Consider the following 27,830-nt stretch of genomic DNA (forward strand, 5'->3'; position numbering starts at 1 on the left):
CAGTCTAATTGGGTTTTCCTTGTCGGAGCAATGATAAAATCCTTTCTCACCAAAAGTCGCGCAGCTCGCTCGGATCGACCAAACCCCTATTTTATTTATTTATTTAAAAATAAAAAGCCCTTCCACACTATCCCCAAATTCTTTCTCTCTTGATTTTGAAACCCTTATGTGATCAATGCTCCATTAACCCCCCATTTCTCCAAAACCCTAGACCTCGTTGCTCTTTAAGATTTCATCTTTTTGTAATGAACAGTTCCACAGAAACTATGGATGTTTTTGAGTTCAAAGTAGAGGATTCGGACATCGAGGCTAATAGGTTTTGCACCAAGTATACCAGCACTGAAAATGGTAATTTTTCTGTTTACTTGGAAGTAAAATTTTTCCCTCTTTTGGGTTTTGACTTGCGCTTCGGCATTTTAGATTAGAAATCCTCAGCTCTGAAAGCTTAAAATTGTGAATCATATAGAGTGCATTAGCTTGTATTTTGTGTTTTTATTTTATTTTGTTTTACTTTGTACTTCTTGGTTCATGGGTGTGTAGTAGCTTGGATTTTGTGTTTTTATTTTATTTTACTTTGTACTTCTTGGTTCATTGGTGTGTAGTAACTTTTAGTTTGTGTCTTTTTTTTTTTTTTTTGAAATTCAGTGTTTACTAACAACTACCTCAATCACAAGCTTGTTGGGTTGGTCATGTATATGAATTTTTGAGTATTTTCATTTCCCTTCATTTAACAGATTGTTTGGATGGTTGTTACCTATTGTATTGTATTGTGTTATTAGTTTAATTACAATGTGTGTTTTGACTGTTATTTAAATTTTATTATATCGTATCATTAAGTCCCATTGTTAGGTAACGACAAAAAGTACCATTTTGTGTAATGACCAATTATGTGATCGTGTCGTTATCTTACATTTTTTCCTAATTTTGTCTTTGCTTATTTATTTAGTAATTTAATTTATCATTTAACCTACCTTTTTACAGTAGCTCTATCCCGTATCCTACTTCTCTTGTAGGTTTATCCTTCAAATTATTGTCGCATTATGTAATGACCGAAACCGATACAATCTATCCAAACATTATATTTATTAAAATAATACAGTACCATACAATACAACACAATATAATACTATACTACACATCATGAAACAATACATAACAACTATCCAAACAGTATGTAAATCTGTTGCATTCCATTACTCAATATTTTCAATCAGTGTTATTAATGGCTAGCGCCATGTCGGCAATCGCGAATGGCGAGGCAAGGCAACATCGTCATTTGCCTTCGTGGCGATGCCACCTTGGAAAGGTGACGTCAAGGCGGCACCTTTTGTTTTTTTTTTTTAAAATTAGGGCTTTTAGGATAAAACGGAATTTTAGGGATTTTATTTCCATATTTGTTTTGACTGCTATTGTTGCGAGGTGAGAGTGCCGACTGCGAGTGCGACTCGCGACGTCGGCGACTGGTACGCAACTCTTTTTTTCTTTTTGTACTTTCATCTACTTTCTTCTTCTAATTTCTCCTATGATTTCTTCTTCAAATCAGTTCACTTCTTCCTCTGATGTATTTTACTTCGTCCCAGTTTTACACAGAGACACTCACAGTAGACATAAGACTAACTGTTTTTGATTTCTTATAACTTATATAATACACTAATTAATAACGTAATTGTTTGATCATTAACATCAATTTCAATGGCGTCGCGTCTCAACTTAATAGTAACAAACAAAAGGGCATTGGATGGAATTATGGTTCGCAAGGACCAATAAAAGATTCAGTGATATGTAATTTTTATCGACCGTTGAGTCTTGAGTCATTCAAGTCCTAGACTTTTAGTATCTACTAATTTTTAGTTGTTTAATTAAAATATTTGCTAATATATTATTGCTATTGAGATTTTTATTATTTATATTTGCAACTAAATATTTTATTTTTTTGGTATTAATTGTCGCCGCACTTTCATTAGGCGATGGCCTGGCCGCTCGCCTCGCCGCGTGGTGTGGCAGATCCTTGTTGCCTTTTGCCGTCCAAAACACTGTTTTCAATCCAATACTCAATAAGTTGGGTTCCCCTTACATTAGAGGTTCTTTAAATTTTCTATTAACATGCAAATCTTAAAAAGGGATGCTGTTGCAAGTGCCTGAGCCGAGTTGGATTCAGTTTGTGTTCGAGTATAAATTTTACTCATAACCTTTGGTACTTTGAATACGCTAGTATATTTTTCAGATAACGAGAGTTGGTTTGATAGAATCTTTTGATTAGGGAGTAGTCAACTTTTCTGTATCTTTCGGTATGGATACCTAGGGTCCGAGAAAGGTGTGCTGGGGCGATGTTGAAGGTGGAGAATAGGGTCTTTAGAGTTAATTGCAAAATAGATCCAAATTGAAAGCCAAACCAAATTTATTAAATAAATCAATACCTTCTTTGGTTTGGTCTAAATTTTTAAAAATCTGTAACATTTTTTTTATTTTAAAAAAGTAATCAAACCGATAAATTATATACACAAACTCTATAATATTTATACATAATACATTAGTTTTGTATGAACAGTTTTAGTTAGTCTAAATTCTTTCATCATAATTTTATTTTTTCATATTAGTTCCACTGCTAATAGATTAATGACCTTTAGGTCCTGAGCTAAGAACACATGGTCCAAACTTAGTCGGTTCCTATGTAGAAAATAATCATTCAACTTGAGACATAGTTCATAGAATTATAGAATGATACATCCAAGGATTTGACCTAGTGGTCAATGAAGTGGGTTGACAACCATGAGGTCAGAGGTTCAAATTCCAACGGAGACAAAAACTCTAGGTGATTGCGTTCCACCTGTCCAAGTGGTTACCCTACACATGTATTGGTAGGAGATAGCAGTTACCACGTGGAGTTGGTCACGCTAGCTGGCTTAGACACCATAGCATTTTACTGAAGTAGTTTTTTCTAATTTAAGAAATGGGGTTGAGGCCTAGCTTGGATAGACTCATACATCTCCTTTTTTATCTATGCATTTGTTTTCTTTAAAAGATAACAAACCACTCCCTTCCCCACTCTGAATAATTATTCACTTAAAAAAAATATATCTATATTCTGTTGGTCAGATTTTTAGGTTAGTAAAATTTAAGCCGAACAAAATTGAAAAATAAACAAAATAAGAACTAAAATCTATAAATTTATATTGTGTTTGTTTTTGATATGGTTAATAGTTAAGAAATCGACTAATTGGTTTGGTTTTATTTTTATAAAAAAATTGACCAAACTAAACCATGAACACCGTTAGTGAAGAATTTGAGAAAGAGGAAGTTACTTGGACTTTCATGTGTAAAAATTCTGTAGAATGTGAATGATCTTCTTTTACATGGTCGGATCATATCTTGTTTGTGATGGGAAATATTGAAATGGTTTGGACTTCGGTTAGCGATGCCAAGTAGTGAGAAAGACACAATGTTTAGCTGGACTCTCAGAAGATGGGGAAAAGATGCAGAACATGATTGGACAAAGTTTTTGATGAAGTAGAGAAGGATTTTTCACACTTGAGAAATAGTAGTTCACCCGTTAATTCTTTTTGGCGCACTAACAAGGTTCTTACATGTAAAGAAGATCGGATTTCATTAGTAAAAAACATATCTTCTTGTAAGGTTTTTCTACTTTTGATATACTACTTATATGTGGGTGTGTTATTGGCTTATTGCCCTTCTTTTACTGTTGAAATTTATTACTTTTTCTAGAAAGAGTATAACTGTATTCTAAGTTGAGCTTGTGCATGCTTTTGGTGTTATCGCACACTTCTCATTTACAAGAACAGGTAGATGCAAGTCTAATAAGTATTAACTGCATGACGTTTTATCAAATTTTGGAGAATGAGATTGATGACTAAAGTAGGTTGTATGAGGACTGGCTGGTGTGTTTCTCTTACCTAAGCTGACAAAGAAATGGTAAATATGGTATTTCCTCTTTGCGAGAAGTGAATTACGAAGTATGTTAGTATACGAACATATTTATCGGTTGGATAGTAACATTTACTGCAAAGTTTGAATTTTATGTAGTTGTTGTTCCAGGGTTTTGTTACTCATCAGCCTTCATTGGTACTTTGGTCAAATGAATTGATGGGAGGATTTGGTAGGTTTCCAACATATTCATCGCATTGGTTATTCATTTATCCATTCGTGCACCTCTATTTGTTTATGGGTTATCAGTCATTAGGCAATTAATTAGTAGTTAGATTTTTTTTTTTTTTTGATATAGTAAATGTTCCATTAAAGGCATCAAAAAGATGCAAATTAGTTACAAAAGTAAGAGCAAAAGTAGTTGGGTCTGTTAGCTCTGGTACAATTATGCTAGAGCTAGGGAGCTAACAAAGTTTAAGAAACTATCTAGGGAATCTACAAAGGACATATTAACCCAACTATACAGACAAATGAGACAATCAACTTTGAGAGAATGTAGAGGCGTTGATAGGCCATCAAAACATTTTCTATTACGTTCATTCCAGATACTCCAAAGGATTGCTGCAGGTATCATTTTCCAAGCTTGTTTGATGGTGTTGTCAACTTTCCAGCAGCACCAACTCTCAAGAGCTGCTTTGATACTATGTGGCATGACCCAACTGAGTCCAAAAAGAGAGCAAAACATGTTCCACAGACTTGTTATAACAGTACAATGCAAAAAAAGGTGTGTGTTGCTTTCTGCTGCTTTCTGACATAAGTAGCATCCATTCACAATATAGTGTTTCCTTCTATAGAGGTTGTCTTGAGTTAGGCAAGCTTCATATAGCGCAGTCCAACTAAAACAGATGATTTTGGGTGGTAGCTTGATTTTCCAAATTAGCTTCCATGGCCAGTGGTCAGTGACTTGATTAAGTGCTCCCGACTTCCTATAGGTTGCACTGACTGTGTAGTTCCCTGCTCCTGTAGTGTCCCACTTGAACTGATCTGTTGCCCGAGTACTGAAAGAGAAACTCTGTAGAGTCTGTAGAAGTTTGACCAAGTCGTTAAGTTCCCAATCATGCATATTTCTTTTAAACATAATGCTCCAAATTGTTCCATCTCTATTTTGCAAGACTGTTGAATTTGGATACCCGGCTAAGTGGAAAAGACCTGGATAATCATCCATCAGAATTGTGTCCAAAATCTTATATGGAGTCCATTCCCCACTATGAAGTGTTTATGCGGAGAAAATTCCTCCTATAGCTTGCAAATGTTTTTCCATACTCCAACCCCATAAGGTGCTCTTGAAAAATTGGTGCACCAATGACTCCGTATTCCATGTTTTGCATTGACCACCTCCTTCCATAAGGCATGTTCCTCTTGTGTGTATCTCCATAGCCATTTCATGAGTAAACACTTGTTATGCAGAGCCAAATCCTTGATCCCTAACCCCCCCTGTTGTTTGGGAAGGAGGATTTTGGGCCATTCTACCAGATGATCCTTGCGCTCCTCACTGGTTCCTTCCCACAAAAACTCTCTCCTGATCTTGTCAAGTTGTTTCAACACTTTGCTAGGAATAGGGAACAGTAACATATGATATGTGGGAATACTATCAAGTACATTGTTGATCAATGTAAGTCTACCCCCATCGATAAATACTGGATCTTCCAAGAGGCAAGTTTTCTCTCAAATTTCTCAATAACTCCTCCCCAAATGGCTGTCGACTTATACTTGGCACCTAATGGCAGCCCCAAATAGGTGGTTGGGAATTCACCGATACTACAACCCAAGATACCCGCTAATTCTTCCAAATTCAGCACCTCATTAACAGGATAGATCACACTTTTTAGCATGTTGATGTGCAAACCTGATAGGGCTTCAAAGATCAAAAGGGTTAGATTCAGATAAAGAACTTGATTCCTGTCCGCCTCATAAAATATCAGTGTGTCATCTGCATATAAAAAATGAGAAATGTTTGTAGTGATCCTGTTCCCCACATCAAAACCATTCAGCCATTGGAGTTGCTTAGTTTTGTCTAACATTCTACTTAAACCCTTCATTGCAAGTATAAAGAGAAAAGGAGAAAGTGGATCTGCTTGTCTCAAACCTCTTTGCGGGGAGATGCGGGGAGAAAAACCCAACTGGACTTCTGTTGATGAGGATTGAGTATTTAACGGTAGAGATGTTGAAACTGATCTATTTGATCCATCTTTCACCAAACCCCATTTGCCTAAGGATGGAAATAAGATAGGACCAATTCAATTGATCAAAGGCTTTCTCTATATCCAACTTGCATAGTATGCCTGCCCCTCCGTTTTTCAGTTTCCAATCAAGAACCTCATTTGCAATCAATGAAGCATCAGTGATTTGCCTATCTTTAACAAGAGCATTCTGATGATTAGAGACTAGCTTTCCCATAACTGTTTTTAGCCTTTCTGCCTGGACCTTAGCTATGATCTTGTAGATACTCCCAATTAAACTAATTAGTCTGTAGTCTTTGAGATCTATTGCTTCTTTTTTCTTCGAAATAAGGGTTATGAAGGAAGCGTTGCATGACCTGACCATCCAACAATGTTGATGGTAATGGTTCATAGCAGCAAGTATGTCAACTTTGATGATGTCCCAAGATTTCTGATAAAATGCCATTGTGTACCCATCTGGCCCCGTTACCAGAACAAGATTGAATTGCTACAAATACTTCATCTTCTTGAAAAATTGCTTCTAGATTCATTGTTTCCTCAGCTGAGATCGAAGTAATGCCCTTAAAATTGGCTGATAGCCTCCATTGTTCTTGTTCAGTATATAACTTTTCATAAAAATCAAGAATTTCTTGTTTTATCCTCTGGTTATCCACAATGATCTTGGTACCCACTTTGAGTTCGTCCATGCAATTTCCCCTTCTGTGAGAATTTGCAATTTTTTGAAAAAACTGTGTTCCTATCCCTCTCCTTAAGCCATAATCATCTTGATTTCTGCCGCCAAGAGATTTTCTCAGCCTTGGCTAGTTGTTGAAGCTCAATTCTCAGGTTCATCGTCTGAATAGTTTCCGGCACTATTACTTGTCTACTCTCTGCCGCTTGCTCTAGTGCTGACAACTCATCTAGGGCTTTGGTTTTCCTGGTCTCTACCTTGCCAAATTCCTCCCTATTCCAGGTTGTTATATCCTTCTTCAGCCTTTTCAATTTCTTTAGTAGTACGTAGTCAGCCCTACCCATTTTATTGTAGCTCTGCATCCAGTCTTTCAGTTTCTCTAGAAAACTTTCTGATTGAAGCCACATGTTTTCAAACTTGAAGTATGAAGGGCTAACATCCCAGTCTCCGCTCTCAAGAAGAATAGGTTTGTGATCCGATATCACTTTTGGAAGAGCTGATTGTTTTATAGCTCTGAATGAGTCATTCCACTCTGTGGAAATGAGAAATCTATCAATTCTCGATGCTTGCACAATGTTATCACCCCTTGACCATGTAAAATGAGCCCCCTGTAGTGGCAAGTCAATCATGTTAAGGTCTTGAATGGTGTCTGAGAAGGATCTCATGGCACTAGTCCTTCTCAAGTAGTTCAATTTCTCGCTTTCAAATTTGCACACATTGAAATCACCCCCCAATACCTAATGTCCATCACATAGCCCCCGAACTCCAGCTATTTCGTGCCACATCTCTTCCCTTTCCAGATTGGTGTGAGGTCCATAAATACCAGTGAAACAACACCATCTGAACTCCTGTTGAATACTCTCTAGCATACATGATATGGAATAAGAGCCCTAGAGGGTGTCTGTATTGACCCACTGCCTCTTATCCCAAATAATTATGATACCGCCTCTAGTACCACATGCTTTTAAAGCTGCCCAATCAGCCCACTTGTTACCCCATAATTGTTGTACCCATGCAGTAAACCAATTTTCTACTTTTGTTTCTTGAAAGCACAAAACATCCACTTTCCATTTTCGAATGAGAGATTTGATTGTGCTCCTCTTACTACTCTCATTCACTCCCTCACGTTCCAGCTTAGGATTTTTAGCTTCATCCAGAACAGGAGTTGTATTGCCTACCCCTGGTTCCGTTCTTCTGTCGTCCTTTTTTGTCGTAATTGATCCCACATGTCAATCTTTTTATCTCCCTTCTCCTTTGGCTTTCTTTCATTTTCCAAGTCGCTGCTTGGGGTTTTGTTGGTGGATTTGGAATTGTCTTCTTTGCTCCATCCTTAGAATTATATCCAAAAGTTCATGTTCGAACCCAGTTGCGTTGACCCCAAAAGCTTTGCATGCCTTGAACATCTTAATTCTAGTCCATTTTGAAGTCTCAATTAGATTGGGCTTTTGGATTAATTGAGCTTCAGACCCACCTTCGTACCATGTTAAAGGGAGGGCTTCACAGGTAGAAAGAGAGGAAAATTCTGACTGATAGATTTATGTGAGTCAAATTCGGAGTTGTATTGCTAAGTAGTTTGGGTTTCCCTTCTTGAGAGTCTGCTTCATCATCTACTTCTGATTCTGTAATTACCGGAGCACTGACCATAGAGGTTTGTGGTTCATCTTCTTCTGAAACCATCGATGGTATAGAGAGGGCATTAGATCTGTTGTGATAAGGGTTTGACTTGTGGCTCACTACTTTCCAGATGGACTTTTCTTTTAAAAGCTTTGACTCCTTTTGGGCTTTTCTAAATGGGCCTTTTTTGTAGAAGGTTTTGTCTAAAACTTGGTCCAAATGTTCATTATTTCCCCTAGGAGCAGCCGCCCTATTTTTGTCCAATTTTCAAATTAAAGTTGTTGCCCTGACATTCCACGTGCCTCTGAGACGTGTCTACAGAAGACTTTGAAAAAGTCGTGATTTTTGCTACGTCAGACGGCTGGTGCTCAAGTTGTTTAACATCCTTACCGCCGATGGATTTTTGGGTTGATCTAATAGTAGCATGGTTGTCTTCGTAAATCGAAATTTTGAAGACCCAATTTCCTCTGATGATATCTATTTTGGCTGGCAATTCATTCATGGAGTTGCGGATGCAAATACGAGCCTAATAGAAGTGTGTCCGATGCTTCGTGTCTTTATCAGTGTCTATGAATCCATCACATTTATCACCGATGAATTTAAATGTTTCTGAAGACCATGCATGAAGAGGGATGCCCAGTGCTTTGACCCACTTATGTTCTGGAATTGGGTCTCTTGTCTTGGTCCCTGACACAGGGACCACCATTCCAATGTAAGCTTCCTACCATTCCAGATGCATTCACCGGCGTTGACCCTTTCTGCCTCTTGCCGGGATGGGAGATCAAATAGGAATAAGTTGTGATTAATCGGCGTGACTTTAAGGGCCAGCAGTGACTTGCCATCTTGAGAGAAACCATTTTTGTATTATTTCTGGCTTGGGGCTATGGTGGAAAGGGTCATTGAACCGCCCGATCAGACACTTTGAAAGGAAGTGTTCGTTGTTGAGTTCCTTTGGGTTTGAGCCTCCTTCCCCCTCACTGGTGTTAGACCTTGCATCTATTGGCCATTGTGGGATCTTTGCAGCATCTAAATATGACCTAGACTGATCTGTGAATAGACTAAATCCTGAATTGATCCCCTTCCCCAAAAAACCTTGTATCTTTGTTGCTGTATTACTCCATCCCTCGTTGTAGCTTCCTTCTGGAATACGGTTGATTTCTTGTCGCCAAGGATAGCTTCTATTCTTACGAATCTCCCATATGTGTTAAAATTTTGGATCACCCTAAAGGTGTAAGTCTGGATCTTTCTTCCCCAACTTCTGCATTTGTTACCTGTTCCAAGTGAAGCCTGATGAAGCGCTTCACAAACCCAATGTAAATTACAATCGTCAATTTTGATGCTGCTGTTGAACCGCCTGCTCCTTTCTGTAAGGACAAACCATCTAGCTGGCCCTCTGTTAGAGCTAAATAACTCAAAAGACTTATCCCCCAAATAAAAATAGAGTTTCCGGTCCATGATTGTTAACAAGAAAAGACATTACCGGAAAGTTCAACACCGGCAAGAGAGTGTAGAAAAAAGAAGAGAGAGAATTTTGGCAGAGTCCCCAAGAGAGAGCATTTTCTTTTGATTATTGTACTATCTTCGCATACAATATATTTGGATAAGAATTGTTTCAGGGTGTAGTAGTTAGATATTCCGTAAATCTGGATTGTCTGTAGCCTAAATAGAACACCTCATTGTGGAAAATGTGAGGGTCTGTTGGTCTACATACCTAATTTGTGATAAATTAAGCAGGTTCCTTGGTGTATCAAATAAGTGATCTTTTACTGGTCGGTTCTGCCTAAAAAATATTAGAAATAGAAGATCAGTCCTTTGTATTTGTGAATAAATTTTAGTTTGACATTTTTATATAAATTTTGTTTGTCTATATTCATTTAAGGTGCGCTAGGAGCCAATATAAACCTGAAGGTGACTGGTGATGAACCATCTGAAGACATTGAAGCAGCTGACGGTGACTTCAATGGTAGCCATGCTCTCTCAAGTCTTGATGCAGGAGGTTGCAGTGATGAGAGAAAACTGAGATTGAGTAGCATGCCAAAAATTAATTCAACAAACAAAAGACGATATCCTGATAGAGAACCTAACAATCGCATAGGTGGAAGTCTCTTGGAAGGCAGTTCATATAGTGGGACAGCTTTTCAAGAACTTTTCTCTGGTTCTCCTTCCAATGTATAATGACAAAATCCATGTTTTTCTTAGTACCTTTATGATTTTTAAGGACTCTTGAAACTGCCATTTCAATGGTGGAGTATGTGCAGGATGAATCAGTTGGTGCGGTTTCTGACATTGATGAAAGCATAAGCGAGGAATCGGCATCATACTCATCTGCAACTCCAGAAAATCTTGGTCTGTTCTTATTGCCTGCGTCTCTCTTTTACATCAGAACTATTCAATATTTTATGGTCTGCTGTCTTAGCTTGTATTTTTTTCAGACATCTTAGATGGAGCATTATCAAGCCGCCACTTGGACCATTGGGGAATGGTAATGATAGCTACTCAATTTATGAAAGCCTTCTTCATATTGTATGTAATTATTAAGCAATGAACACTCGCTAATTCTGCTCAATTAGTAAGTGAATGATTAAAGGATCTACAGTTGTTCGTTCAAGTGTTTTATCCTTTCTGTATGCTCTATTTTTATCAATATTACATTTCGAAACAAACTGTATTTGCTTTGATATCATATTTTCAATGGGTAAATATAAATGTCTGTAAGTGATAATGATATGAAATCCTGTGCAGTTTTGCAAAAATTCATGAGCGACTTCTGTACTTGTGGAAATATTAACAAACATTCGCGTACACTTTTCTCCCGTGCTATACTTCTCACAACAGCTGTTGTTCTTTGTTCTCTCTTTTAGCATTTTAACTTCGAAAAAGAAAAACGATACGGTTTATGAGCAATACCACTACATGAATAAGTAAAAGATGAATAGTAAAAGCTAGTAACACTGCAGTTGAAAAGCTGTTCTGTTGAATCTGTCCTAGTGGAAGGTTTTGGTATCCGTGGGTTGGGTATTTATCTATTTGGAAAAGTTCATACAGTAGGGCTTCTAAATTCAAGGATTTCTGCTATTCTTTGGCCTGAAATCTCTTAAAATTATTTGTTGGCCAATGGTAAGGAACTCATCTGGAATTAAAATAATTTGATGACTTCAACAGTTTAGTATCTTCCATTTTATCCTTTATTTACCAATAATATTTCTGTATTGCAGTTTGAAAACAAGCCAATCATTTTCTGTCCCGATTATCTCTATTATCAAGGAATATCCTATGCAGTGATAGATACTACGGTAACCTTTTCCAGTGATTGTGTTGAGGTCAAAGGTTCAACTATGAATGAGAACTCAGGAGCTTTTTGCATTCGCTTTGAAGTTGAAGACATATTCCGAATTCAACCGCGTTTATCACGAAGGGTGAGTTTTATCATCAGACATTTTGGAGTTAGTATGTAATGCTTGCAGATGTCAGAGGGCTGAAAAGTCTCATTGTTTTGTTTTCAGTTTGACGTAGCTGTGTTTAAGATCCATGTAAATAAAAGATCAACAACACAAGGTGAAAATGCTCATGAGACTTCTGGTATGCTGTACTGCTGCTCATACTCTTTCCCCGGTTGTATTCTTTTTTTCAGTTGAACTCCAGTTATTTCTGTAATTCTATGTTCTTATTTTGAAGTTTTTTATTATTGTGAGTAAGTGGTAATCAGTTATAGGGTGTTTGTTATGATTTTTGAATCCAGTCCACCCTTCTCCCATTCACTGTATTTTTTGAGTAATGAATCTAACCGTAAGAAACAGGTAAACTTAGAAAATAAATTGGAAATGTATTTATTGCTTAGAGTTTCTTGTATGTGGACCTCTTCACTTTTGGAGGTCTTAGGGCCATGAGATGCTTATAACCTGCAAAACAATTTTGTCTAAATAATAAAACCTTTTGGCTTAGTGAACCGTCTTAAGATCTGATGCTTTGACTTGCTATAGCTTTTCATTTTCAAGATTTTACTCTGTTATGCTAAAGTATTATCAATTCGGATTTTTTTTGGGGAGGGGGGGGGGGGGGGGGGGGCTAGATTTTCTTTCGTTTATAGCTTGATAACGTGCTATGAAAGTGAGCACTCTTGTTGAACATGCAGAAGTATGTGAATTAAGTTACTTTTATGAAGGAAAGGAGAATAAGAACATGCTATGCAAACTATTAAGTTAAAATAATTTTTCACTGCTTGTAGAAACTCTATGGCATGGCAAATATGGAGGAATTAAAATTTTGACAAGTTGTTTCTCTTCCTGTTCTGTTTTTTTTGTCCTTTGATTTAGGTTTCAGTTACCAATTGAAAACACCTTATGGGCTTGGGGTAGCCACTTGTGAATCATGCTTGCTTTCCTTTATGATCTCTTCCAAAAGTTGACACTTTGTAAATTTTTATATTTAGAAACTTTTAACTCTAAACGTTGTATTGTACCCTTAATAACATGCTTTAATTGGCATAGAAATATCATTTACATGTTTAAGACCTCATGTTCCAACAGTACTTTTGGTATGTGCCAACAATCTTACATTCTTTCTTGAATTCCATGCTCAATCAAATGCAACCATATAAAATAACAGATGGAGGAGTATTACCAAAATTTTAAAATGCAATAAATGATGTTTTTGTTGCAAAGAGCCAAACCACACTGTATAGATGACATACTAATTCTAGGTAACAGATTGTAGAAGAAATCTCATTTTCTTTTGCTTTCCAATAATGTAAACAATATTGTGCTATGTCGTCAGAGAAGTTTGCTCTTCTTTCCTTCCTTTTGACGGTACTTATCTTTATCTTTGGGAGGATCAGTGGATAGGGACTTCCCTCTCGCTGTTGCATATTCACGTTTGTATTGCCTTTCTTATCTGTATAATGCTTCAGTCTCGTCATTTTGTTTCTTAAAAAGTGATTTCGTTGCTGAATTTATTTTTTTATGTGCAGTACTTCAGTCTCGTCTTGTTGTTTCGTATAAAGTGTTTTGGTTTCTTGAATTTACCTCTTTTCTGCATTCTCAGTGATAGAGAGGCAAATTATCGTCTTGTTCTTTCTAGATCTTCTTTACAATTTTAAGCTTCTACACTGGATAGTAGAGTTCCTTCCCATGAAAGTTCAAGCCCTTGTACTTGCAAATCTTTCTTTTCTCAACTGCTTTGTCTTACCCTACTGGCTTTTATACTTTTTCCATTTTAAAAGCGAAATTCCTTCCCGAACTAAAGTTTTAACAGTCTATAGCGAATGACAGGCTAAACACTTGTGATTTGCTTCGAGTTCAGAGAAAATAAACGTTATTTCTCCTAACTAGTGTGTAATGTTTCAACAACTATACATAGCAACTATATTTGAATCTTCAAGCAGTATTCTGTTTGACTTCGGAGCATTTATTTTGCTGTTTACAGCTTTTACTCTGAAAGTTGTTTGTATATGCCTTGAAATGACTACCAGTTAATGTTGAACTGTTTCACAAATCTGATCTGGTTAAGAGTTCAGGACCGATGTTTCTCTGAAATGTAAGCAATATTTTGATGACTGATGAGGTTCAACTAGGTTTTCTGACCTAAGTTCTGCAGCAGGAGACCAGTAGATCTTGACTGATGCTACATTGTTTATGGCTAAATTAGAGCTGAAACTGTGAGGAAATCAAGTGCCTTTAATATTGGGAAATCACTGAATTTGGAGGGTCAAATGCTTAGGATTTTTAGAGCTGTTTAGGTTGGTGTGTTGAAGTGCTGTGAAAGATGCGGTGAGGGAAACCGTAAGATTGAAAGCTCTAAATTCCCTACGAATGTCCCAAAGATAAGGTTGAATAAAGTATTAAAGAACAACAAACACTTTCTTTGGAACAATATGAATACCGTCGTGATTTTCAGTTTCAAAATTAATGCAGTCATGATTTAGTCCGGTCACCTGTGTTTGGTTGGACCCTTTAATTCCGGTATAAGAAATCCAGGGAGTAGTTATACCACAATTTTGGTATTTTTCTTATACCACATTGAAATTGGATGACAATCCTGGGATAAAATAACCAAAAGACAAAAGAGTTATTCTCCAGAGTCCTTTAAGAATTCTGAGGTTAAAATTGGAAATAAAAGTTCAGTCAAGTTTTTATATTACAAACTTAAATACATGTTTTATATTTGCTCTGTTTATTTCTTTTTTTAATTCAATAAATTTAATATATACCAAAAAGGTATATCTACTAAATAATCCCTTAATTATAATCGCAGTATAATTTGTTCACGACCTCTTAAAGCATGCTACAAGCTAGATCTGTATATGTTGCTTTTTTTTTTTTCTTTTTCTGAACTCATAATTTATTTCAGCTGTAGTGCGAAATAATTTGTTATTCCACCTTGTTTCATGCTTTATTATGAATTTGTTTACTATTCTTTGTCTTGAGCCGAGGGTCTATCAGAAACAGACTTTCTACTTCTCCGGAGGTAGTGGTATGGACTGCGTACATTTTACCCTCCCCAAATCCCACTATGTGGAAATATACTGGGTTTTTTTTTGTGCGACATATCACTGATCACCAAAAAAGATGCAGCATGTCTAAGTGGGGTTTTGGTGTTTGCTGCTTGTTTCCTTGAAATCCCTATGTTGTGTTGCTTCTGGTAATGAATGCTGATGTTCTTAATATCCAAGGTATTGAAGAGGTGGAGTTTGCTGTTAATGATTTTGACTTGTCTGAGAAATGTGAAGCAATTCAATCTTTGGATGTCTACAAGGCAGTATGGAACTACCGGTGAGTGCTTTCAATCACCATTTCTCACTTGTGCTGTTGCTTTTGGTTGTTGAATTAATGTGGATATTTATCTCCTCTTTGTTTTTGCTACGTTTTGTTGAATGAAGGTTGGTCTTTTTCTGCTAAACTGGATTTTGACTTGCTATCGGTTCTAATTACTGGGGCTAATTTTCCTTGGAGTAGCATTATCTCATTCTTCTATAATTTGAGGGAAAATTACTGCTAGAGATATACCTGCTAATTTTTCGTTTTTACCACTAGATATATGAATAGGCTCCAAAACCGGGCTGTTACTATGTTCTAGAGTTTCTTCTAGACTGAAATGCCTGGTTTCTTATTCCACTTTCAGTCATTTCTTAGAAGGCTTGTGTCTACAATTAAAATGTAGCGAGTATTTTGATATTTTAAAGAGTGCCAGAAATGCTCTCAATTGCTTATTAGCAGACATCATGACAGTGCCCCTTCCAAATGCATGAACTGTAAGTCTGTAACATTGTTTAGGTTTCATCAAGATACTGTTGCAATCAGTGGCCAACAACTTAGGCTGTCTCTGATCTTCAATCTGAACTTGATTGATTCAGTGACACTCCTTTTCTGTTCTAATTCCATATATGAACTTTAGACTTAAGCTCTTCTTTTATTATATATATTATGTTTGTAGTTGTGTTATTCTCCTCTTATCTTTGATCACCTGGTTTTGTAGCAATGAGAATGAAGAATTGAGGGAGAATTCACATGGGGAAACATCAGATCAGCTGCCTAAAAGATATTTTCCAAGGTTAGTTGAGCTGTTTTTAGACTCTCTGCAGTTGGAGATTTAGATCCTTTTCCGTGTCATTTTAGTTGGCCTCACTAGGAAGTGGCTTGAGAACTAATGGCTTCTTGGTGCAAAAAGTAGGGACTTTTTATCTTGTAAAATTTGGTCTTTCTGATTTAAAGTGTTAGGGAGAACTAGTTCTATAAAGCATAAAAAGATTTCTTTTTCAGTTTTGGATGCTGAAGAAATTTAAAATTTGCAGTTACGGTGAGCCGCTTGAAGAAGTTATTTATCCTAAAGGAGATCCTGATGCTATTTGCATTAGTAAGAGGGACTTCGATCTTCTGGCACCAGATACATTTGTCAATGATACAATTATTGATTTCTACATAATGTAAGTTCTTCGTTACTATTACTAATTGTCACACCATCATATATTTTGTGGCCCAAAATGAAAATAGAATACTTTGAAGCTTGTCCCCATGCTTAGTGCGTGCTTCATGCATTTTCTTTTCTTGTTCCTCACAATTGAACTTTTTTGTGGATGATATGTTAGGACTGTTGATTTCGATATTGTCTCTCTTGACTTCATCGTATCTTGGTTTGCTTTCTGCTACCAGTCTCATTTAGTATGAATTGGAACTCAAATACTGACAGGTATTTAAAGAACAGAATTTCACCAGAGAACAGACGACGATACCATTTCTTTAACTGTTTCTTCTTTCGAAAGTTGGCTGATATGGATAAAGATCCAAACAGTGCATTTGATGGTCATGCTGCTTTTTTGCGTGTCCGTAAGTGGACAAGGAAAGTAGACTTATTTGATAAGGACTTTGTATTCATTCCAGTAAATTACAAGTAAGATGTTTGAACTTCTGTTTTCTGTATACGTGATCTATTTTCATTAGTCGTAAAGTAACTTGTATAATGACAGTTATCACTGGAGTCTGATTGTCATATGCCATCCTGGTGAAGTGGCTAAATGTACGGGCAAGTTCATTCTATATCACTTGACTTCTGCATTTGTCTTGTTATTTTCCCTAAGAAATTGTTTGTGTTTTTTCAGATGATGATATTGCAGCAAATTCACTCAGAGTACCATGTATTTTACACATGGATTCTTTTAGAGGAAGTCATGTGGGTCTCAAAGGTCTTCTGCAAAGGTAGCATTTTTTATTAACCAGATACTAAAATTCGGGAGAGTTCTTTATAGTGCTAATGTTTTTCTGGGTAACATGCAACAATAATTGTCTAACAACAGTGATACTTGAATTGTCACTGGTCGTATCACTACCTAGCTGTATGGATGTTTTCCTAAACTAACTTGTCTTTCCAGAAAGTAGATGATGCAAATTTTCTATCTCGTCTTTAAAGAAGCAGTGTGTGGAGGTGGAGTTGAGATTGTTCCAGCACAGACAGTTGGGTTCTACTAAAACAGTTGTGTATTTTGTAATGCTTTTCTTTTGTTGCTTTGAAAGAGGTAGGGACGATGGGGTCCATTCATCAGGGGTCTCCTTTTCCTGATTCTCTTAACTTTTGCTGTTTGATTATTGAGTCGGGGCAATAAAATACTTATGTGAATGCTTTTCCTTAAATTAAAATAGAAGGAAATGTTCTTGAAGGATTTTAGTAAAGAAATCTTCAAAGGTATAAAATTATAGTTACCTTCCTAAAAAAAAAAAGACAGAAAACTGGGATATTCATGAAACTGAAGAAACTATGGGAGTGCAGTACAGAGATGGAATGAAGCTTCACCTGAGAAAGGTTGCGTTGTAATGGAAAACACCTCTTGAACAGTTGAACTTGACGATGATGATGAAAACTGAAGGAGTCGAGAAGTTGAAGGATTTCCTACTCTCTACTTGTGCCTCTATGCCAATTATTCACTTTTATAAACCATTATGTATCCCACAGAATCATCTGCTTATCACTTTCAGTCTTCATGCCATCCACCCTGAACCAAAGAGGAGTTGGAGGAAGATACACTTATAATAAAAAAGATGCTTGAAACATGTTTTATGTAAACAATCCGTTCTTTCTACTGAAAATGTTTATTGATCGGGTTTACTTCCTCAGAGACTGAATGTTGCAAGTTAATGAACCTTTAGCTGACAGAGAGCCACTTGAAGGTTGTATTGCATGACCTTAATTTTCTATGCTGTAGAATCTAATGAGTTTGGTCATTTCCATCTTACTTTGCAGTAGCATTCCTTGCAGTAGCATCAGCTTGATTGAATTTGACTTCAATAATATTTTTATTTTCATATTTTCCTAACAGCTACCTCTGGGAGGAATGGAGAGAGAGGACAAAGGAAACGTCTGATGTTGTCTCCTCAAAATTTCAAAATTTGAGATTTCTCACTCTTGAGGTACAAGCTGAAGTTTCGATTTCTGTTCCAACTGTTACACAAAAATCTGTCTCATTTTGGGAATTTGAATGTTCAGCTTGAGAAAATAGATTTCAAGTTTATAAGATGATGTATTTTAGTCTTTACTTTCCTTGATATTTCCTTTCTGTGTTGGAGACATGGTCTCCTGTTGATTATGATGCAAGTTGATTGTTAAGTTTGAGGTTGTCATCACCCTTAAGAACTCCTTAGTATGAACATTTTGATATACGGCTAATAACGTCTCTAGTCTCTTAAATGTGAAGGTTATGAAAGACAAGCTAGGTAGAACAGATAAAAATTCATTGACGGAGAATGGTATAAAGTGCGTGCATGGGATGTAGGGCAGTTAATTGGAAAAGAGTCAATGTGAAGTTGAATTTTGGTATAAAGTTCTGTTGTCAGTAATATCATTACAAACTGTTCACGTGTTCATTGTCCAATCATGTCAAAGGCTGTGGTTTGAAAGAATTTGCTTCTAAAATTACATAGGAGCCAATTTTCTTCTTTTTTTTTTTCTTTAGAAAGTAACACTCGTATTAAATACCAGCACTTGGGTAGTGTAGAAAAGACCCCTTTACAACAGAAATAAAAGAAGTTCCTGATCCTAGCATGAATCTAAAACTCCTAGTATATCTTCTGCTTCTATAGGAGATTTCTTTGTACACCAAAAACTCAAAAGCAAAATGCATTCAGTTTTAATTCTCTGGACTGTCCTACTCCTATCTTCAAAATTTCTAGCATTCCTCTCCCTCCAGACAGTGCACCAAATGCAAGCTGGGATTCTTCTCCAAATTCTCTTGCTCTTGGATCCACTTACGGCTTCTTCCCAACCACAGAGTGTCAACAATCTTGCTAGGCATTGTCCATTGTATGCCTCTGAGATTGATAAAAATCTTCCATATTTGATCAGTAATTCTGTAATGTATGAATAGATGTCCCACTGTCTCAGCTGCTTCTCCACACAAACAACAGTGTGTAACTAAGACGATATTCGTCTTCCTTAGGTTTTCATGTGTCAAGATTGCCTCTTTTGCTAATTACCAAGAGAAACATGCCACCTTCAAAGGTGTTTGAGCTTTCCAAATTTGTTTCCATGGCCAGATGTTGTTCTGCATACTAAACCAATCTTGTTTATTTGTTTATCTATGGTTTTTACAATATCTTGGGATAATGGTTTTACTTGTAAAAAATTAATGGAAGAGAACCACTTTTGAGTCGTGGGGTAGGTGGGGGTTGGAATGGCTTGGGCAAGGGTCAGAACTATGCAATGCTTGTGAACAAGGTTGATTTGAGTCTGTTTGACTACGTGCGTGTTCTTCAGTGAGAGTGTCGTGACCAAGGTCATCTGTCTTCTGGGCATGCAGTTTCATCTCGGGCAGCTCTAGAAACTATGGGGAAGAAGCAGGGTAAGGCCCCTAGTGGTGTGTGTGTGGGGACAATTCCTTCGTTTCTGAAGTTGCTGGTGTCCCTGCACTTCTTTGACAGGCTTGCCGGCGCTGAAAAGGGCTGTCATCAATCGAGGATGATTGTTTTACTTCCTGTGTGCTTAAGAAGGTTCTGGGAAAGGGGATGTAGGGGGTGGTTGCAACAAGGACAGTGTTATTCAGTCCTGGGGAGTTACATGAATGGAGGTCAAAGTCGCTGAACTCTTCACGTTGAGCAAGGATCAAGAGGTGGTACGGATGGATCTTGTAGTAACGTGATGGGTACGGGAGGGGCAACTGACAATGACTTAAAAAGGGCGGCAAACTAGTGGTGTATGGAAGAAGAAATAAAGAGACAGGAAAGGGAGAGAGATGGGAGAGGGAAGTAAGAGGGCGACAGGTAAAGTAGAGTTGCTGCTGGATAGTAAGATCAATAGTTGGAATATAAGAAGAATGAATGATCCAAAATAAAGGAAAATGGAGAGTCTGGAAATGAAGAAAGGTGAGTATATGTTAAGTGACTGGATTTTGAAACGTTGGGGATCTGGGGGAGTTTATGCCCCTGTGGTGGAGGGGTCAGAGGTGGCTATTTGGGGAGTTGATTTTGTCCCATTCTTAGACCTAGTTGCAATTAGATAGTTATTCTTGTAATACTACTATTATGTCTTAATTTGCTGTTCTAGTTAGTGCTTTGAACACAAAGATTTAATGGATGATAAGATAAGAGCAAAGAACTTGTCGAAATTGTTGAGAAATTAATTTACTCCCATTTCCAAATTATAAAATTATTATGTTCCTCACAAGTAGGGGTGTACATAGGTCGGATTGGTTTGGGTTTTCATTAAAATATAACCAAAACAACAATGTCAGTTTTCTAAATCTATAAACCAAATCAAATCAATATACAATCGGTTTTTATATTTCGGTTTTAATCATTTTTTTTTTTCGGTTTTTCGACTTTTTTCTCGGTTTTTTTACAATTATAATGTGATTGAAGAAAAAATTAAATGTTTTCACTAAAAAGATAAAAAAAAAAACAATGGTCATAGAGTAGTTCCAATTAAAATTAAGTTGACAAATTACTTAGACGTTTAAACTACTATCTCTCAAAGTAATATTATGTGGATACTCAGTGGTTCAATTTGTAAGTCACTAGTCACAATAGCTTGTCTGAAAGTTTTCTTTACATAAAATGTGAGCATAAAGAAGAATGAAGAATTGGAGACAACTTATTAAAAGTTTAACTCCATAAAATAATTAACTATAACATAATTCCACAAGAAAAAAGAGAAAGAAGAGAAATAAACCTAAATCAAAACTTGACGAATGAGGAGAATGAGAAAAGTAAGATGAAAGTAAGATGAGGAAATAATGAGAACTCTCTGAAAACTTGGAAAGTAAAATGTAAAGTGAAGCAATTGAAGAGTTATAAGGTTTTATATTAATATTGGGTTTTGTATTAATCTGTTACTAATGGATAAATATTAGGAAAAAGGATAGCAATAACACCTAAAACTAAAATAATATCATAAAAATAGCACTCAAAATTAAATACCCTATAAATAGCCACAAACTAATTTCACTAGTTAACCTTCACTGTCATACGCTTAAACATAATCGAAAATGTCGTTAAAGTAACTTTCTCTTTCTTTCTTTCCTTTTCATTCAGATTTTCCTTTCCATTCAAACTCCCAAACCTCCATTCTTTTACCTTTTTCGATACTTCAATTAATCTTTCTTACTCCATAAATTTTGTATAAAATCTCCAAAAATCTTCGTTCAATTAGCTTCCTATAATTTTTTTCCCATTGTAAATTTGCTAAAAAATTGATACAAAATAATGGCTTCAACTTCAGTTTTAGTTTCAATAATGATAAAATACGGAGGTCAGTGGATATCTAATGTTGAATTTAAGTGTATCAATGTGGTATAAAAGAGTATCAACTGAGTATAGGGATTGCATGTGCATGCAAAGAATTCCCTCTCCCTTTTTTAAAAAGTATATCAATGTAGTATAAAAGTGTATCAATGTGACATAAAAATGTATTAAATGGGTATAAAGACTGTATATGCATCCATAGGTTCCCCTTCTCTTTTTTTTTTTAAAAGTGTATCGATGTGGTATAAAAGTGTATCAAACTGGTATAAAAGAGCATCAAACTGGTATAAAAGAGCATCAATTGAGTGTAGAGACTATATGCGCATGCAAAGGTTCCCCTTCTCTTTTTAAAAAATGTGTATCAATCTGGTATAAAAGAGTATCTATTGACATATTCTTTTTTTTTATCTTTACATACATCAAAACATCTCCGACTCACCGTGATTGAGTCAGCCTCTAAGAAGAACATCTCTGACTCACCGTGATTGAATCAGCCTCTGAGAAGAACATGGACCAAGACATGGCTTTTCTCTTACCTGGAGACCTCATTATTTTATTTTTTTCTTCTTCAAGTTTAAAGAACTATGACATTGCTTCAAGTACAAACCTGTATGTAATGATTCTGTAAAATAATCATCATTAACAACAAATTTGAGGTCAAAATTGACCGCTTTACCCGTTAATTTTAACTTTCCTTTATTTCCTATTTTTTGCTTCATGTCCATAGTTTTCAATACTCCAATGCAAGAAACAACAAATCAATTTTTAATATTGATCATAAAATACAGTAGATGATGCATAACAGAGGAGAAAAAAAAAAAATTTGAGAAAGTATATTTAGAAAAGAAAAGTGATTTAAGAGTAACAACTATAAAGAGCATTTAATTTACTTAATTGTGTAAGGAGAGTGGTTTTGGGCCAAGTGGCTAAAAAAAGGAAATAAATTGGGCCGACTGACTCCAATTGTCCATATTTTTATAGTGTGGGCCATTTCTTTTTAAAATGGTCAGTTCATGTTCTTTTCTCTAAATATTATAACTAAAGGCCCAAGAATATATAGCTATTTTCTGCATATTAAAAAGTTATAAAAGTAATTAGAAAGTAGATTATAAGTAATATTTTTTTTACGTATAAGAAATTAAAATTATATATGTATTATGTCGGTTCAGTTTAGGTTCGGTTTGATTTTATTTTTGCTAATACCAAACCAAACCAAGAATGATCGGTTTTTTTTTTTTGAACACCAAACCATAAGTTAGTTTTTTTCCTCGGTTTGGTTTGATTCATCGGTTCGGTTTGACTTAACGGTTCGGTTTGTACACCCCTACTCACAAGACAGTACCCAATGTGATGACTAACCTAACTTTGTAGAATGCACCTAATGTTACAGGCTTCTTAAATCAGAAATATTTCCTCACTAATGCTTTCTGCAAATGGATAAATTCTAGACTCCTCCAGACTAAAAATATAAATCATTGTAAATTTACCCCAATTTGAACGTACTTCAATTTGAGTAATGTGACCTCTTAGTTTCTATTATTCATTAGTCAAGGCTTCTAAAATTTGGGACATAGGACTACAGTTTGCTAAACTTGTGCTAAGCAATATTTTTGGATTGCGGTTCTGTAGACTCTTAGAGATGTGAGCAATATTTGATCTTTTGCATAGGATGCGAGTCATGCTACTTCCTATATTTGGGCATGTTTAGTGTGAACTGTGAAGAGAAATCTGATGGTGATGTCTGATTCAAAAAGAAATCTGATGTTGATGGGCAGGGGTTCTTAGAACCCTAGTTACTTGTTCATCTGACTGATAAAAGTTAAGATTTTCTAATGTTTCTTTCACTAAGAGATTTTTTAACTTTTGACTGTTATACCTTCTTAGTTTGCATCTGTTGGAGTGAGTACCACCTTACCTACATTTTCTCTTTATCCATGGTAGCTACCGCAACAGCAAAATCTATCGGACTGTGGTCTTTTTTTACTACATTACGTGGAGAGTTTTTTGGAGGAAGATCCTGCTGGCATCAGTCCATACAGTATAAAGAACTACCACAATGAATTTGTAAGTTCAGCGCTTGATTTGCACTTCAGTGTTATATCTTCGAAGTTCTCAACTTGTGCGTTTTTTTTTATTTTGAATTACTTTTGAGTATGAATGGATGGAGGCGGCTATTTTTTGATGTCCTCTATTCTGATTTGAAGCCTACCAGTTATGAATCCTGTAAGCAGTATTGGAGATGTGGAGTCAGAAATAAAAACCTTCTTTAGTGCGGCATAGTTTTGTGACCACTTGGAAAATTCTTATGTCTGATCTGCAGTAATGCCAGAAGAAAATATTGAGCTGCTTTTGCGTCTCTGCTACCTTATTGGTAGTCAATACATGTTCACAGGCGTTGCTAACTGTTTTTTTTTTTTCCTGTGTACGGCACTTGATGCACAATTTGGCATTAACAAGTAAACTGTCATGCAATTAATATTTGTTTCTAGTGTCTGAAAATCCGGATTACCTGCTTAGTACCTTGTGTCCGTCAATAGGTGCATTATCACCCTACGTTTTTGAACAGTCATTTACTCCTTTCCAATTCCTGTGACAAAACACGCGCAGAAATTCAATGAGTCCTGTATCCTAGTGGTTTTGAAGGAAGGGATACCTATTTATCAAAACACCCAAAGAGGGTAACTCCCCTCCAATTTCCTTCTCAAGATGGTATTTCACTTGACAAAAAGAAAAGAAGTTCAATTAGAGCGGTGTTACATCAAGCATGCAGCTTCAGATTGCTTATTCCTCCTATTGCTTTGACGGCCAGTTGATTCTAAGAAGAGCTTGTACTTTCTTATAACAGTACCATGGTTTTAAAGTTACCTATTTCAAAAAAAAATAACAGTACCATGGTTCTTAAGTTAAATTTTTTGGGGAAAAGCAGTTCCCCAATGCACTTAGTTTCTTTCATACCCAGAATGTACTTTTTTTTTAGTCAGCTGAGCATTACAAATATTTACTGGACTTAATTCTATTGGTTTCACCATCCATGACCACACATTCTCCCAAGTTATTGAGAAGGAGAAGCTAAAAGACATACATGAGGAAGCTTTTAGGGATACATTATGGGCAGACTTTGTATATATCAGCCAATTTGAAGTATTTGTGTCGTGGCAATTGAACTACATCCATGGTAAGAAAGGGGAATATAGAAAAGAGTCCATCTTCCTGCTGTGAAAATGAAGCAAAATCTATCTTTTCTAAATTGAGGAACTTGGTCTTGTCTAAACAGAGCTCTCTGCTACTTCCATTTAGCTGACATTGAGTAGTAGTTACCTTGTTTAGTCCAGAATTTTTCCTGGTTACGGAAGTTCATATCCTAAGGTCTTGAATTGGTATACTATGTGACGAACGAAAGGAGAAGAAGAAAAACGACATTTGATGCAATTTGGTGAACTTTGAATCGGATGTTGGGACGATCTGCAAACTTCTATTTAAAATCACCATGAAATTTGTCTTGCTGCTCTATGCTTTCCGTTCTTCCCTTATGCTAGCATCATTCTTCTAAGTTCTCTTTGATTAATTTTTTCCTATGCTGTTTGTGCGTTGGTTTCTTGCATTCTTTATTTTCCTCTTTTTTAGATTGCTGCTTGTGATTTATGGGTCTCGTTTCTTTGAGAAAAACTTATAATTGAAGAGTTTTATACCTAAAAGTTACTCTACTTTATTTGAATCCAGCTCAGCATAAACTGGTTTCAACCTCATGAGCCTTCTATAAAACGCAGTGCTATTCAAAGACTGATCAGTAACCTCCTTCAGAACCGTTCTCTAGAAAATTCTCCCTCTTGTGCAAGTAATAGTTGCTATCCTGAAGGTGGTCTCAAAACAAGCAAGGATGATGAAAATGCTGTAGAATTGGTATCTAACCAACTTGGTTCATCAAAGAATTCAGACAATTTACCGTGTTCTCAAGCTATTGAGATAAACCCATTTCCAGCTTCCTCTCTCGGGGGTGTTTGTGCTAGTGATTCAGGCTTTGTTTTGAATGAATCATTTGAGTCTGAATCGGATGAACAACCATTGCTTGACATGCGTTTTGGTCACTCAGCATCTTTTAATGAGTTCAGGAGTTCGTTACCACCAATACAGGTATCTTGTTATTTATTCTCAAGAATACAGGTATCATATTATGTATCTGCAACTAGTTTAATACTCCTCAAATTGGTAGACATAAACATGAAGATAAGTACTTCTGGTAATATTATAGTCTTCAGATCACGAAGATCATCATCGTCCTATTTCCATTCATTTTTCCCTTTCCTTTTGGTTCCAAAGGAAAAAAAGGTGACATAAACTTTGCTGGTTACTCCATTTAGTCTTAATTTCCTTTTGGCCAATTAGGTAGTTTCAGACACTTTTTATGTGCTAATGCTTTGTAAAAATTTTTCCTAGATGCTCTTGTATCCATTGATTGAATATTTTTGTTAAGTGTCATAGCGCGAGAGAGAAAGGAACAGTTGGGCAGGGAGGTAAAGGGGAAGCTCTGTTATGCATACAGACATGAAGAATGGAAACAGCGAAATATTTGTTTTTTAAACACTCCTACCTGGGATCTTCTCTTATGTGGCATAGTAGGAAGAATAGTAGTGTAGTTCAGGAATTAGTTTTGAACAAGTGCTGGGGTGAGATTTATATTTGAAGCAAGTGTTGCAGAAGTTTCGCAAAGATGTCAAGGAGAATCAGATTTCCACTATACCCGCATCCTTTCTGCATCTATTGCAATATAAGATTCTCTTTTCTGAGAATTCCTTAAAATGAAGCGAGTTCTGTTATTGTGGTCGTTTATGATACTGTAAGTAGTTCCACTTTTGGAGGGTGTAATCTATGTTGCTTCTTGTTGATCTCTCTTGCTTGTTTTAAACATGCATGGATATTATTAGCCACTTGTCTTTGGTGGATCTTGATTAACTGATTTTGGCTGAACTAGATCACTTCGCCAAGGGTTTGATTCTGTTTATATGCATTTATTTTGCATTATGAATTGGTCTTCTTGTGTTCAAACTCAAGTCACACTGAGTTGTTGGTAACCTTAAAACAGGAAGAGGTTGAAGCTGGAGATCTTGTTTACACGGCAACTGAGACAGGCCTCCAGCATCTGGATGGGAATGGATCTGAACCCTGTGCCTTTTCATATTCATCTGGGTCTCTTGCTGTGGGAACTTCCTGGATCCCAGGTGTGTCAGTTGTCCAAGATGTGCACGATGAATTGGACTCACCACCAACTACTTCAGTCCCTGACACTGAGAATCCATTGGAAGCTGAGGTTGTAGAACCGTGCCAAGTAGATCACAATATGAGTTCAGATGAGAAAATAGATCATCCAAGGTCGAGTATTGATTGTTTGGTTGATGGACATGCCACTTCTGGTGAGCTGCTGGACATCACTTTGGCACAATGCTCTGTCGAGACACATGGTAACAGTGGTACTGGTCCTGTCGCCTTTGGTGAGGAGAACCCATATGATATCCATGGAAATGTCAACCTTGCCTGTAAAAGCTTGCTGCTCATTGGTAGTGGTTCCGGATCAGAAGTAGATCCTCAACACAATGTGAAAAGGAGGCGGCTTACACCCTTGGACGAAGAGGAAGCAGCATTTAGAAGTAACTTGTCACGTGATCTGCATTTGTAGATTTGACCTCTGGGAGCCTTATCAAGCATTCTTTGCTCTCATGGCACTAGGATACAAGATTATTATTTGTTAGCTGCTACATACCCCATCCTGTGAATAGACTTAAGTGGTTTGTTTGGACACCCGACATCTGAATTTTTGTAAATGCTCTTAACCAGGATCGTAGTTGCGTCCGTTTAGGGACTAATACATGCCTGATATACACAGCTCTTTCATGACTGCGGTCTTGTTTTAGTTTCTCATCTCTGTGAAATGCTAACTTATATTCGGTTGCATATGTAGAGATGCCCATTTTAGACTGCTGTATTTGCAAGAGTTCAGCGGTAGACTGCGTTTGTGACAAATGATCCCTAAATCTTTCAAAATTTGTACAATGTCATAGTTTGATGACTAGTTTTTTCCTTTTAATCAGATAAAATCACTTGAAATGAGAGGGAGACCTGTGTTGAGGTTGCATTAAATGAGCATACACAACAGAAGTAATTGTTCCATTTTCAAGCTTCACTTCAAACTTTTCAAAAATTCTCGCATCACGT

The 27,830-nt window shown here is 36.4% G+C and overlaps 1 protein-coding gene across 2 annotated transcripts; it reads left to right on the plus strand.

Annotated features, from left to right (window-relative positions):
* Positions 1–27,600, plus strand: LOC107867824 (probable ubiquitin-like-specific protease 2B). 2 transcript variants are annotated; one of them, XM_047411884.1, is made up of 17 exons: positions 1–348; positions 4,054–4,114; positions 10,286–10,575; positions 10,665–10,752; positions 10,839–10,888; positions 11,622–11,822; positions 11,910–11,985; positions 15,074–15,173; positions 15,877–15,951; positions 16,193–16,324; positions 16,588–16,788; positions 16,865–16,914; positions 16,997–17,093; positions 18,209–18,299; positions 23,565–23,687; positions 25,344–25,754; positions 26,704–27,600. In XM_047411884.1, the coding sequence occupies exons 1-17, from the start codon at positions 346–348 to the stop codon at positions 27,292–27,294; spliced, it is 2,640 nt and encodes an 879-aa protein (XP_047267840.1). In that variant the 5' UTR covers positions 1–345; the 3' UTR covers positions 27,295–27,600. The 2 variants fall into 2 exon arrangements, with proteins under 2 accessions (XP_047267840.1, XP_016569751.1); XM_016714265.2 differs by lacking the exon at positions 4,054–4,114 and having other exon boundaries at positions 2–348.
* Positions 27,601–27,830: the final 230 nt, after the last annotated feature.

Source organism: Capsicum annuum, chromosome 4 (assembly GCF_002878395.1).
Source record: "Capsicum annuum cultivar UCD-10X-F1 chromosome 4, UCD10Xv1.1, whole genome shotgun sequence".
Lineage (NCBI taxonomy): Eukaryota > Viridiplantae > Streptophyta > Magnoliopsida > Solanales > Solanaceae > Capsicum > Capsicum annuum.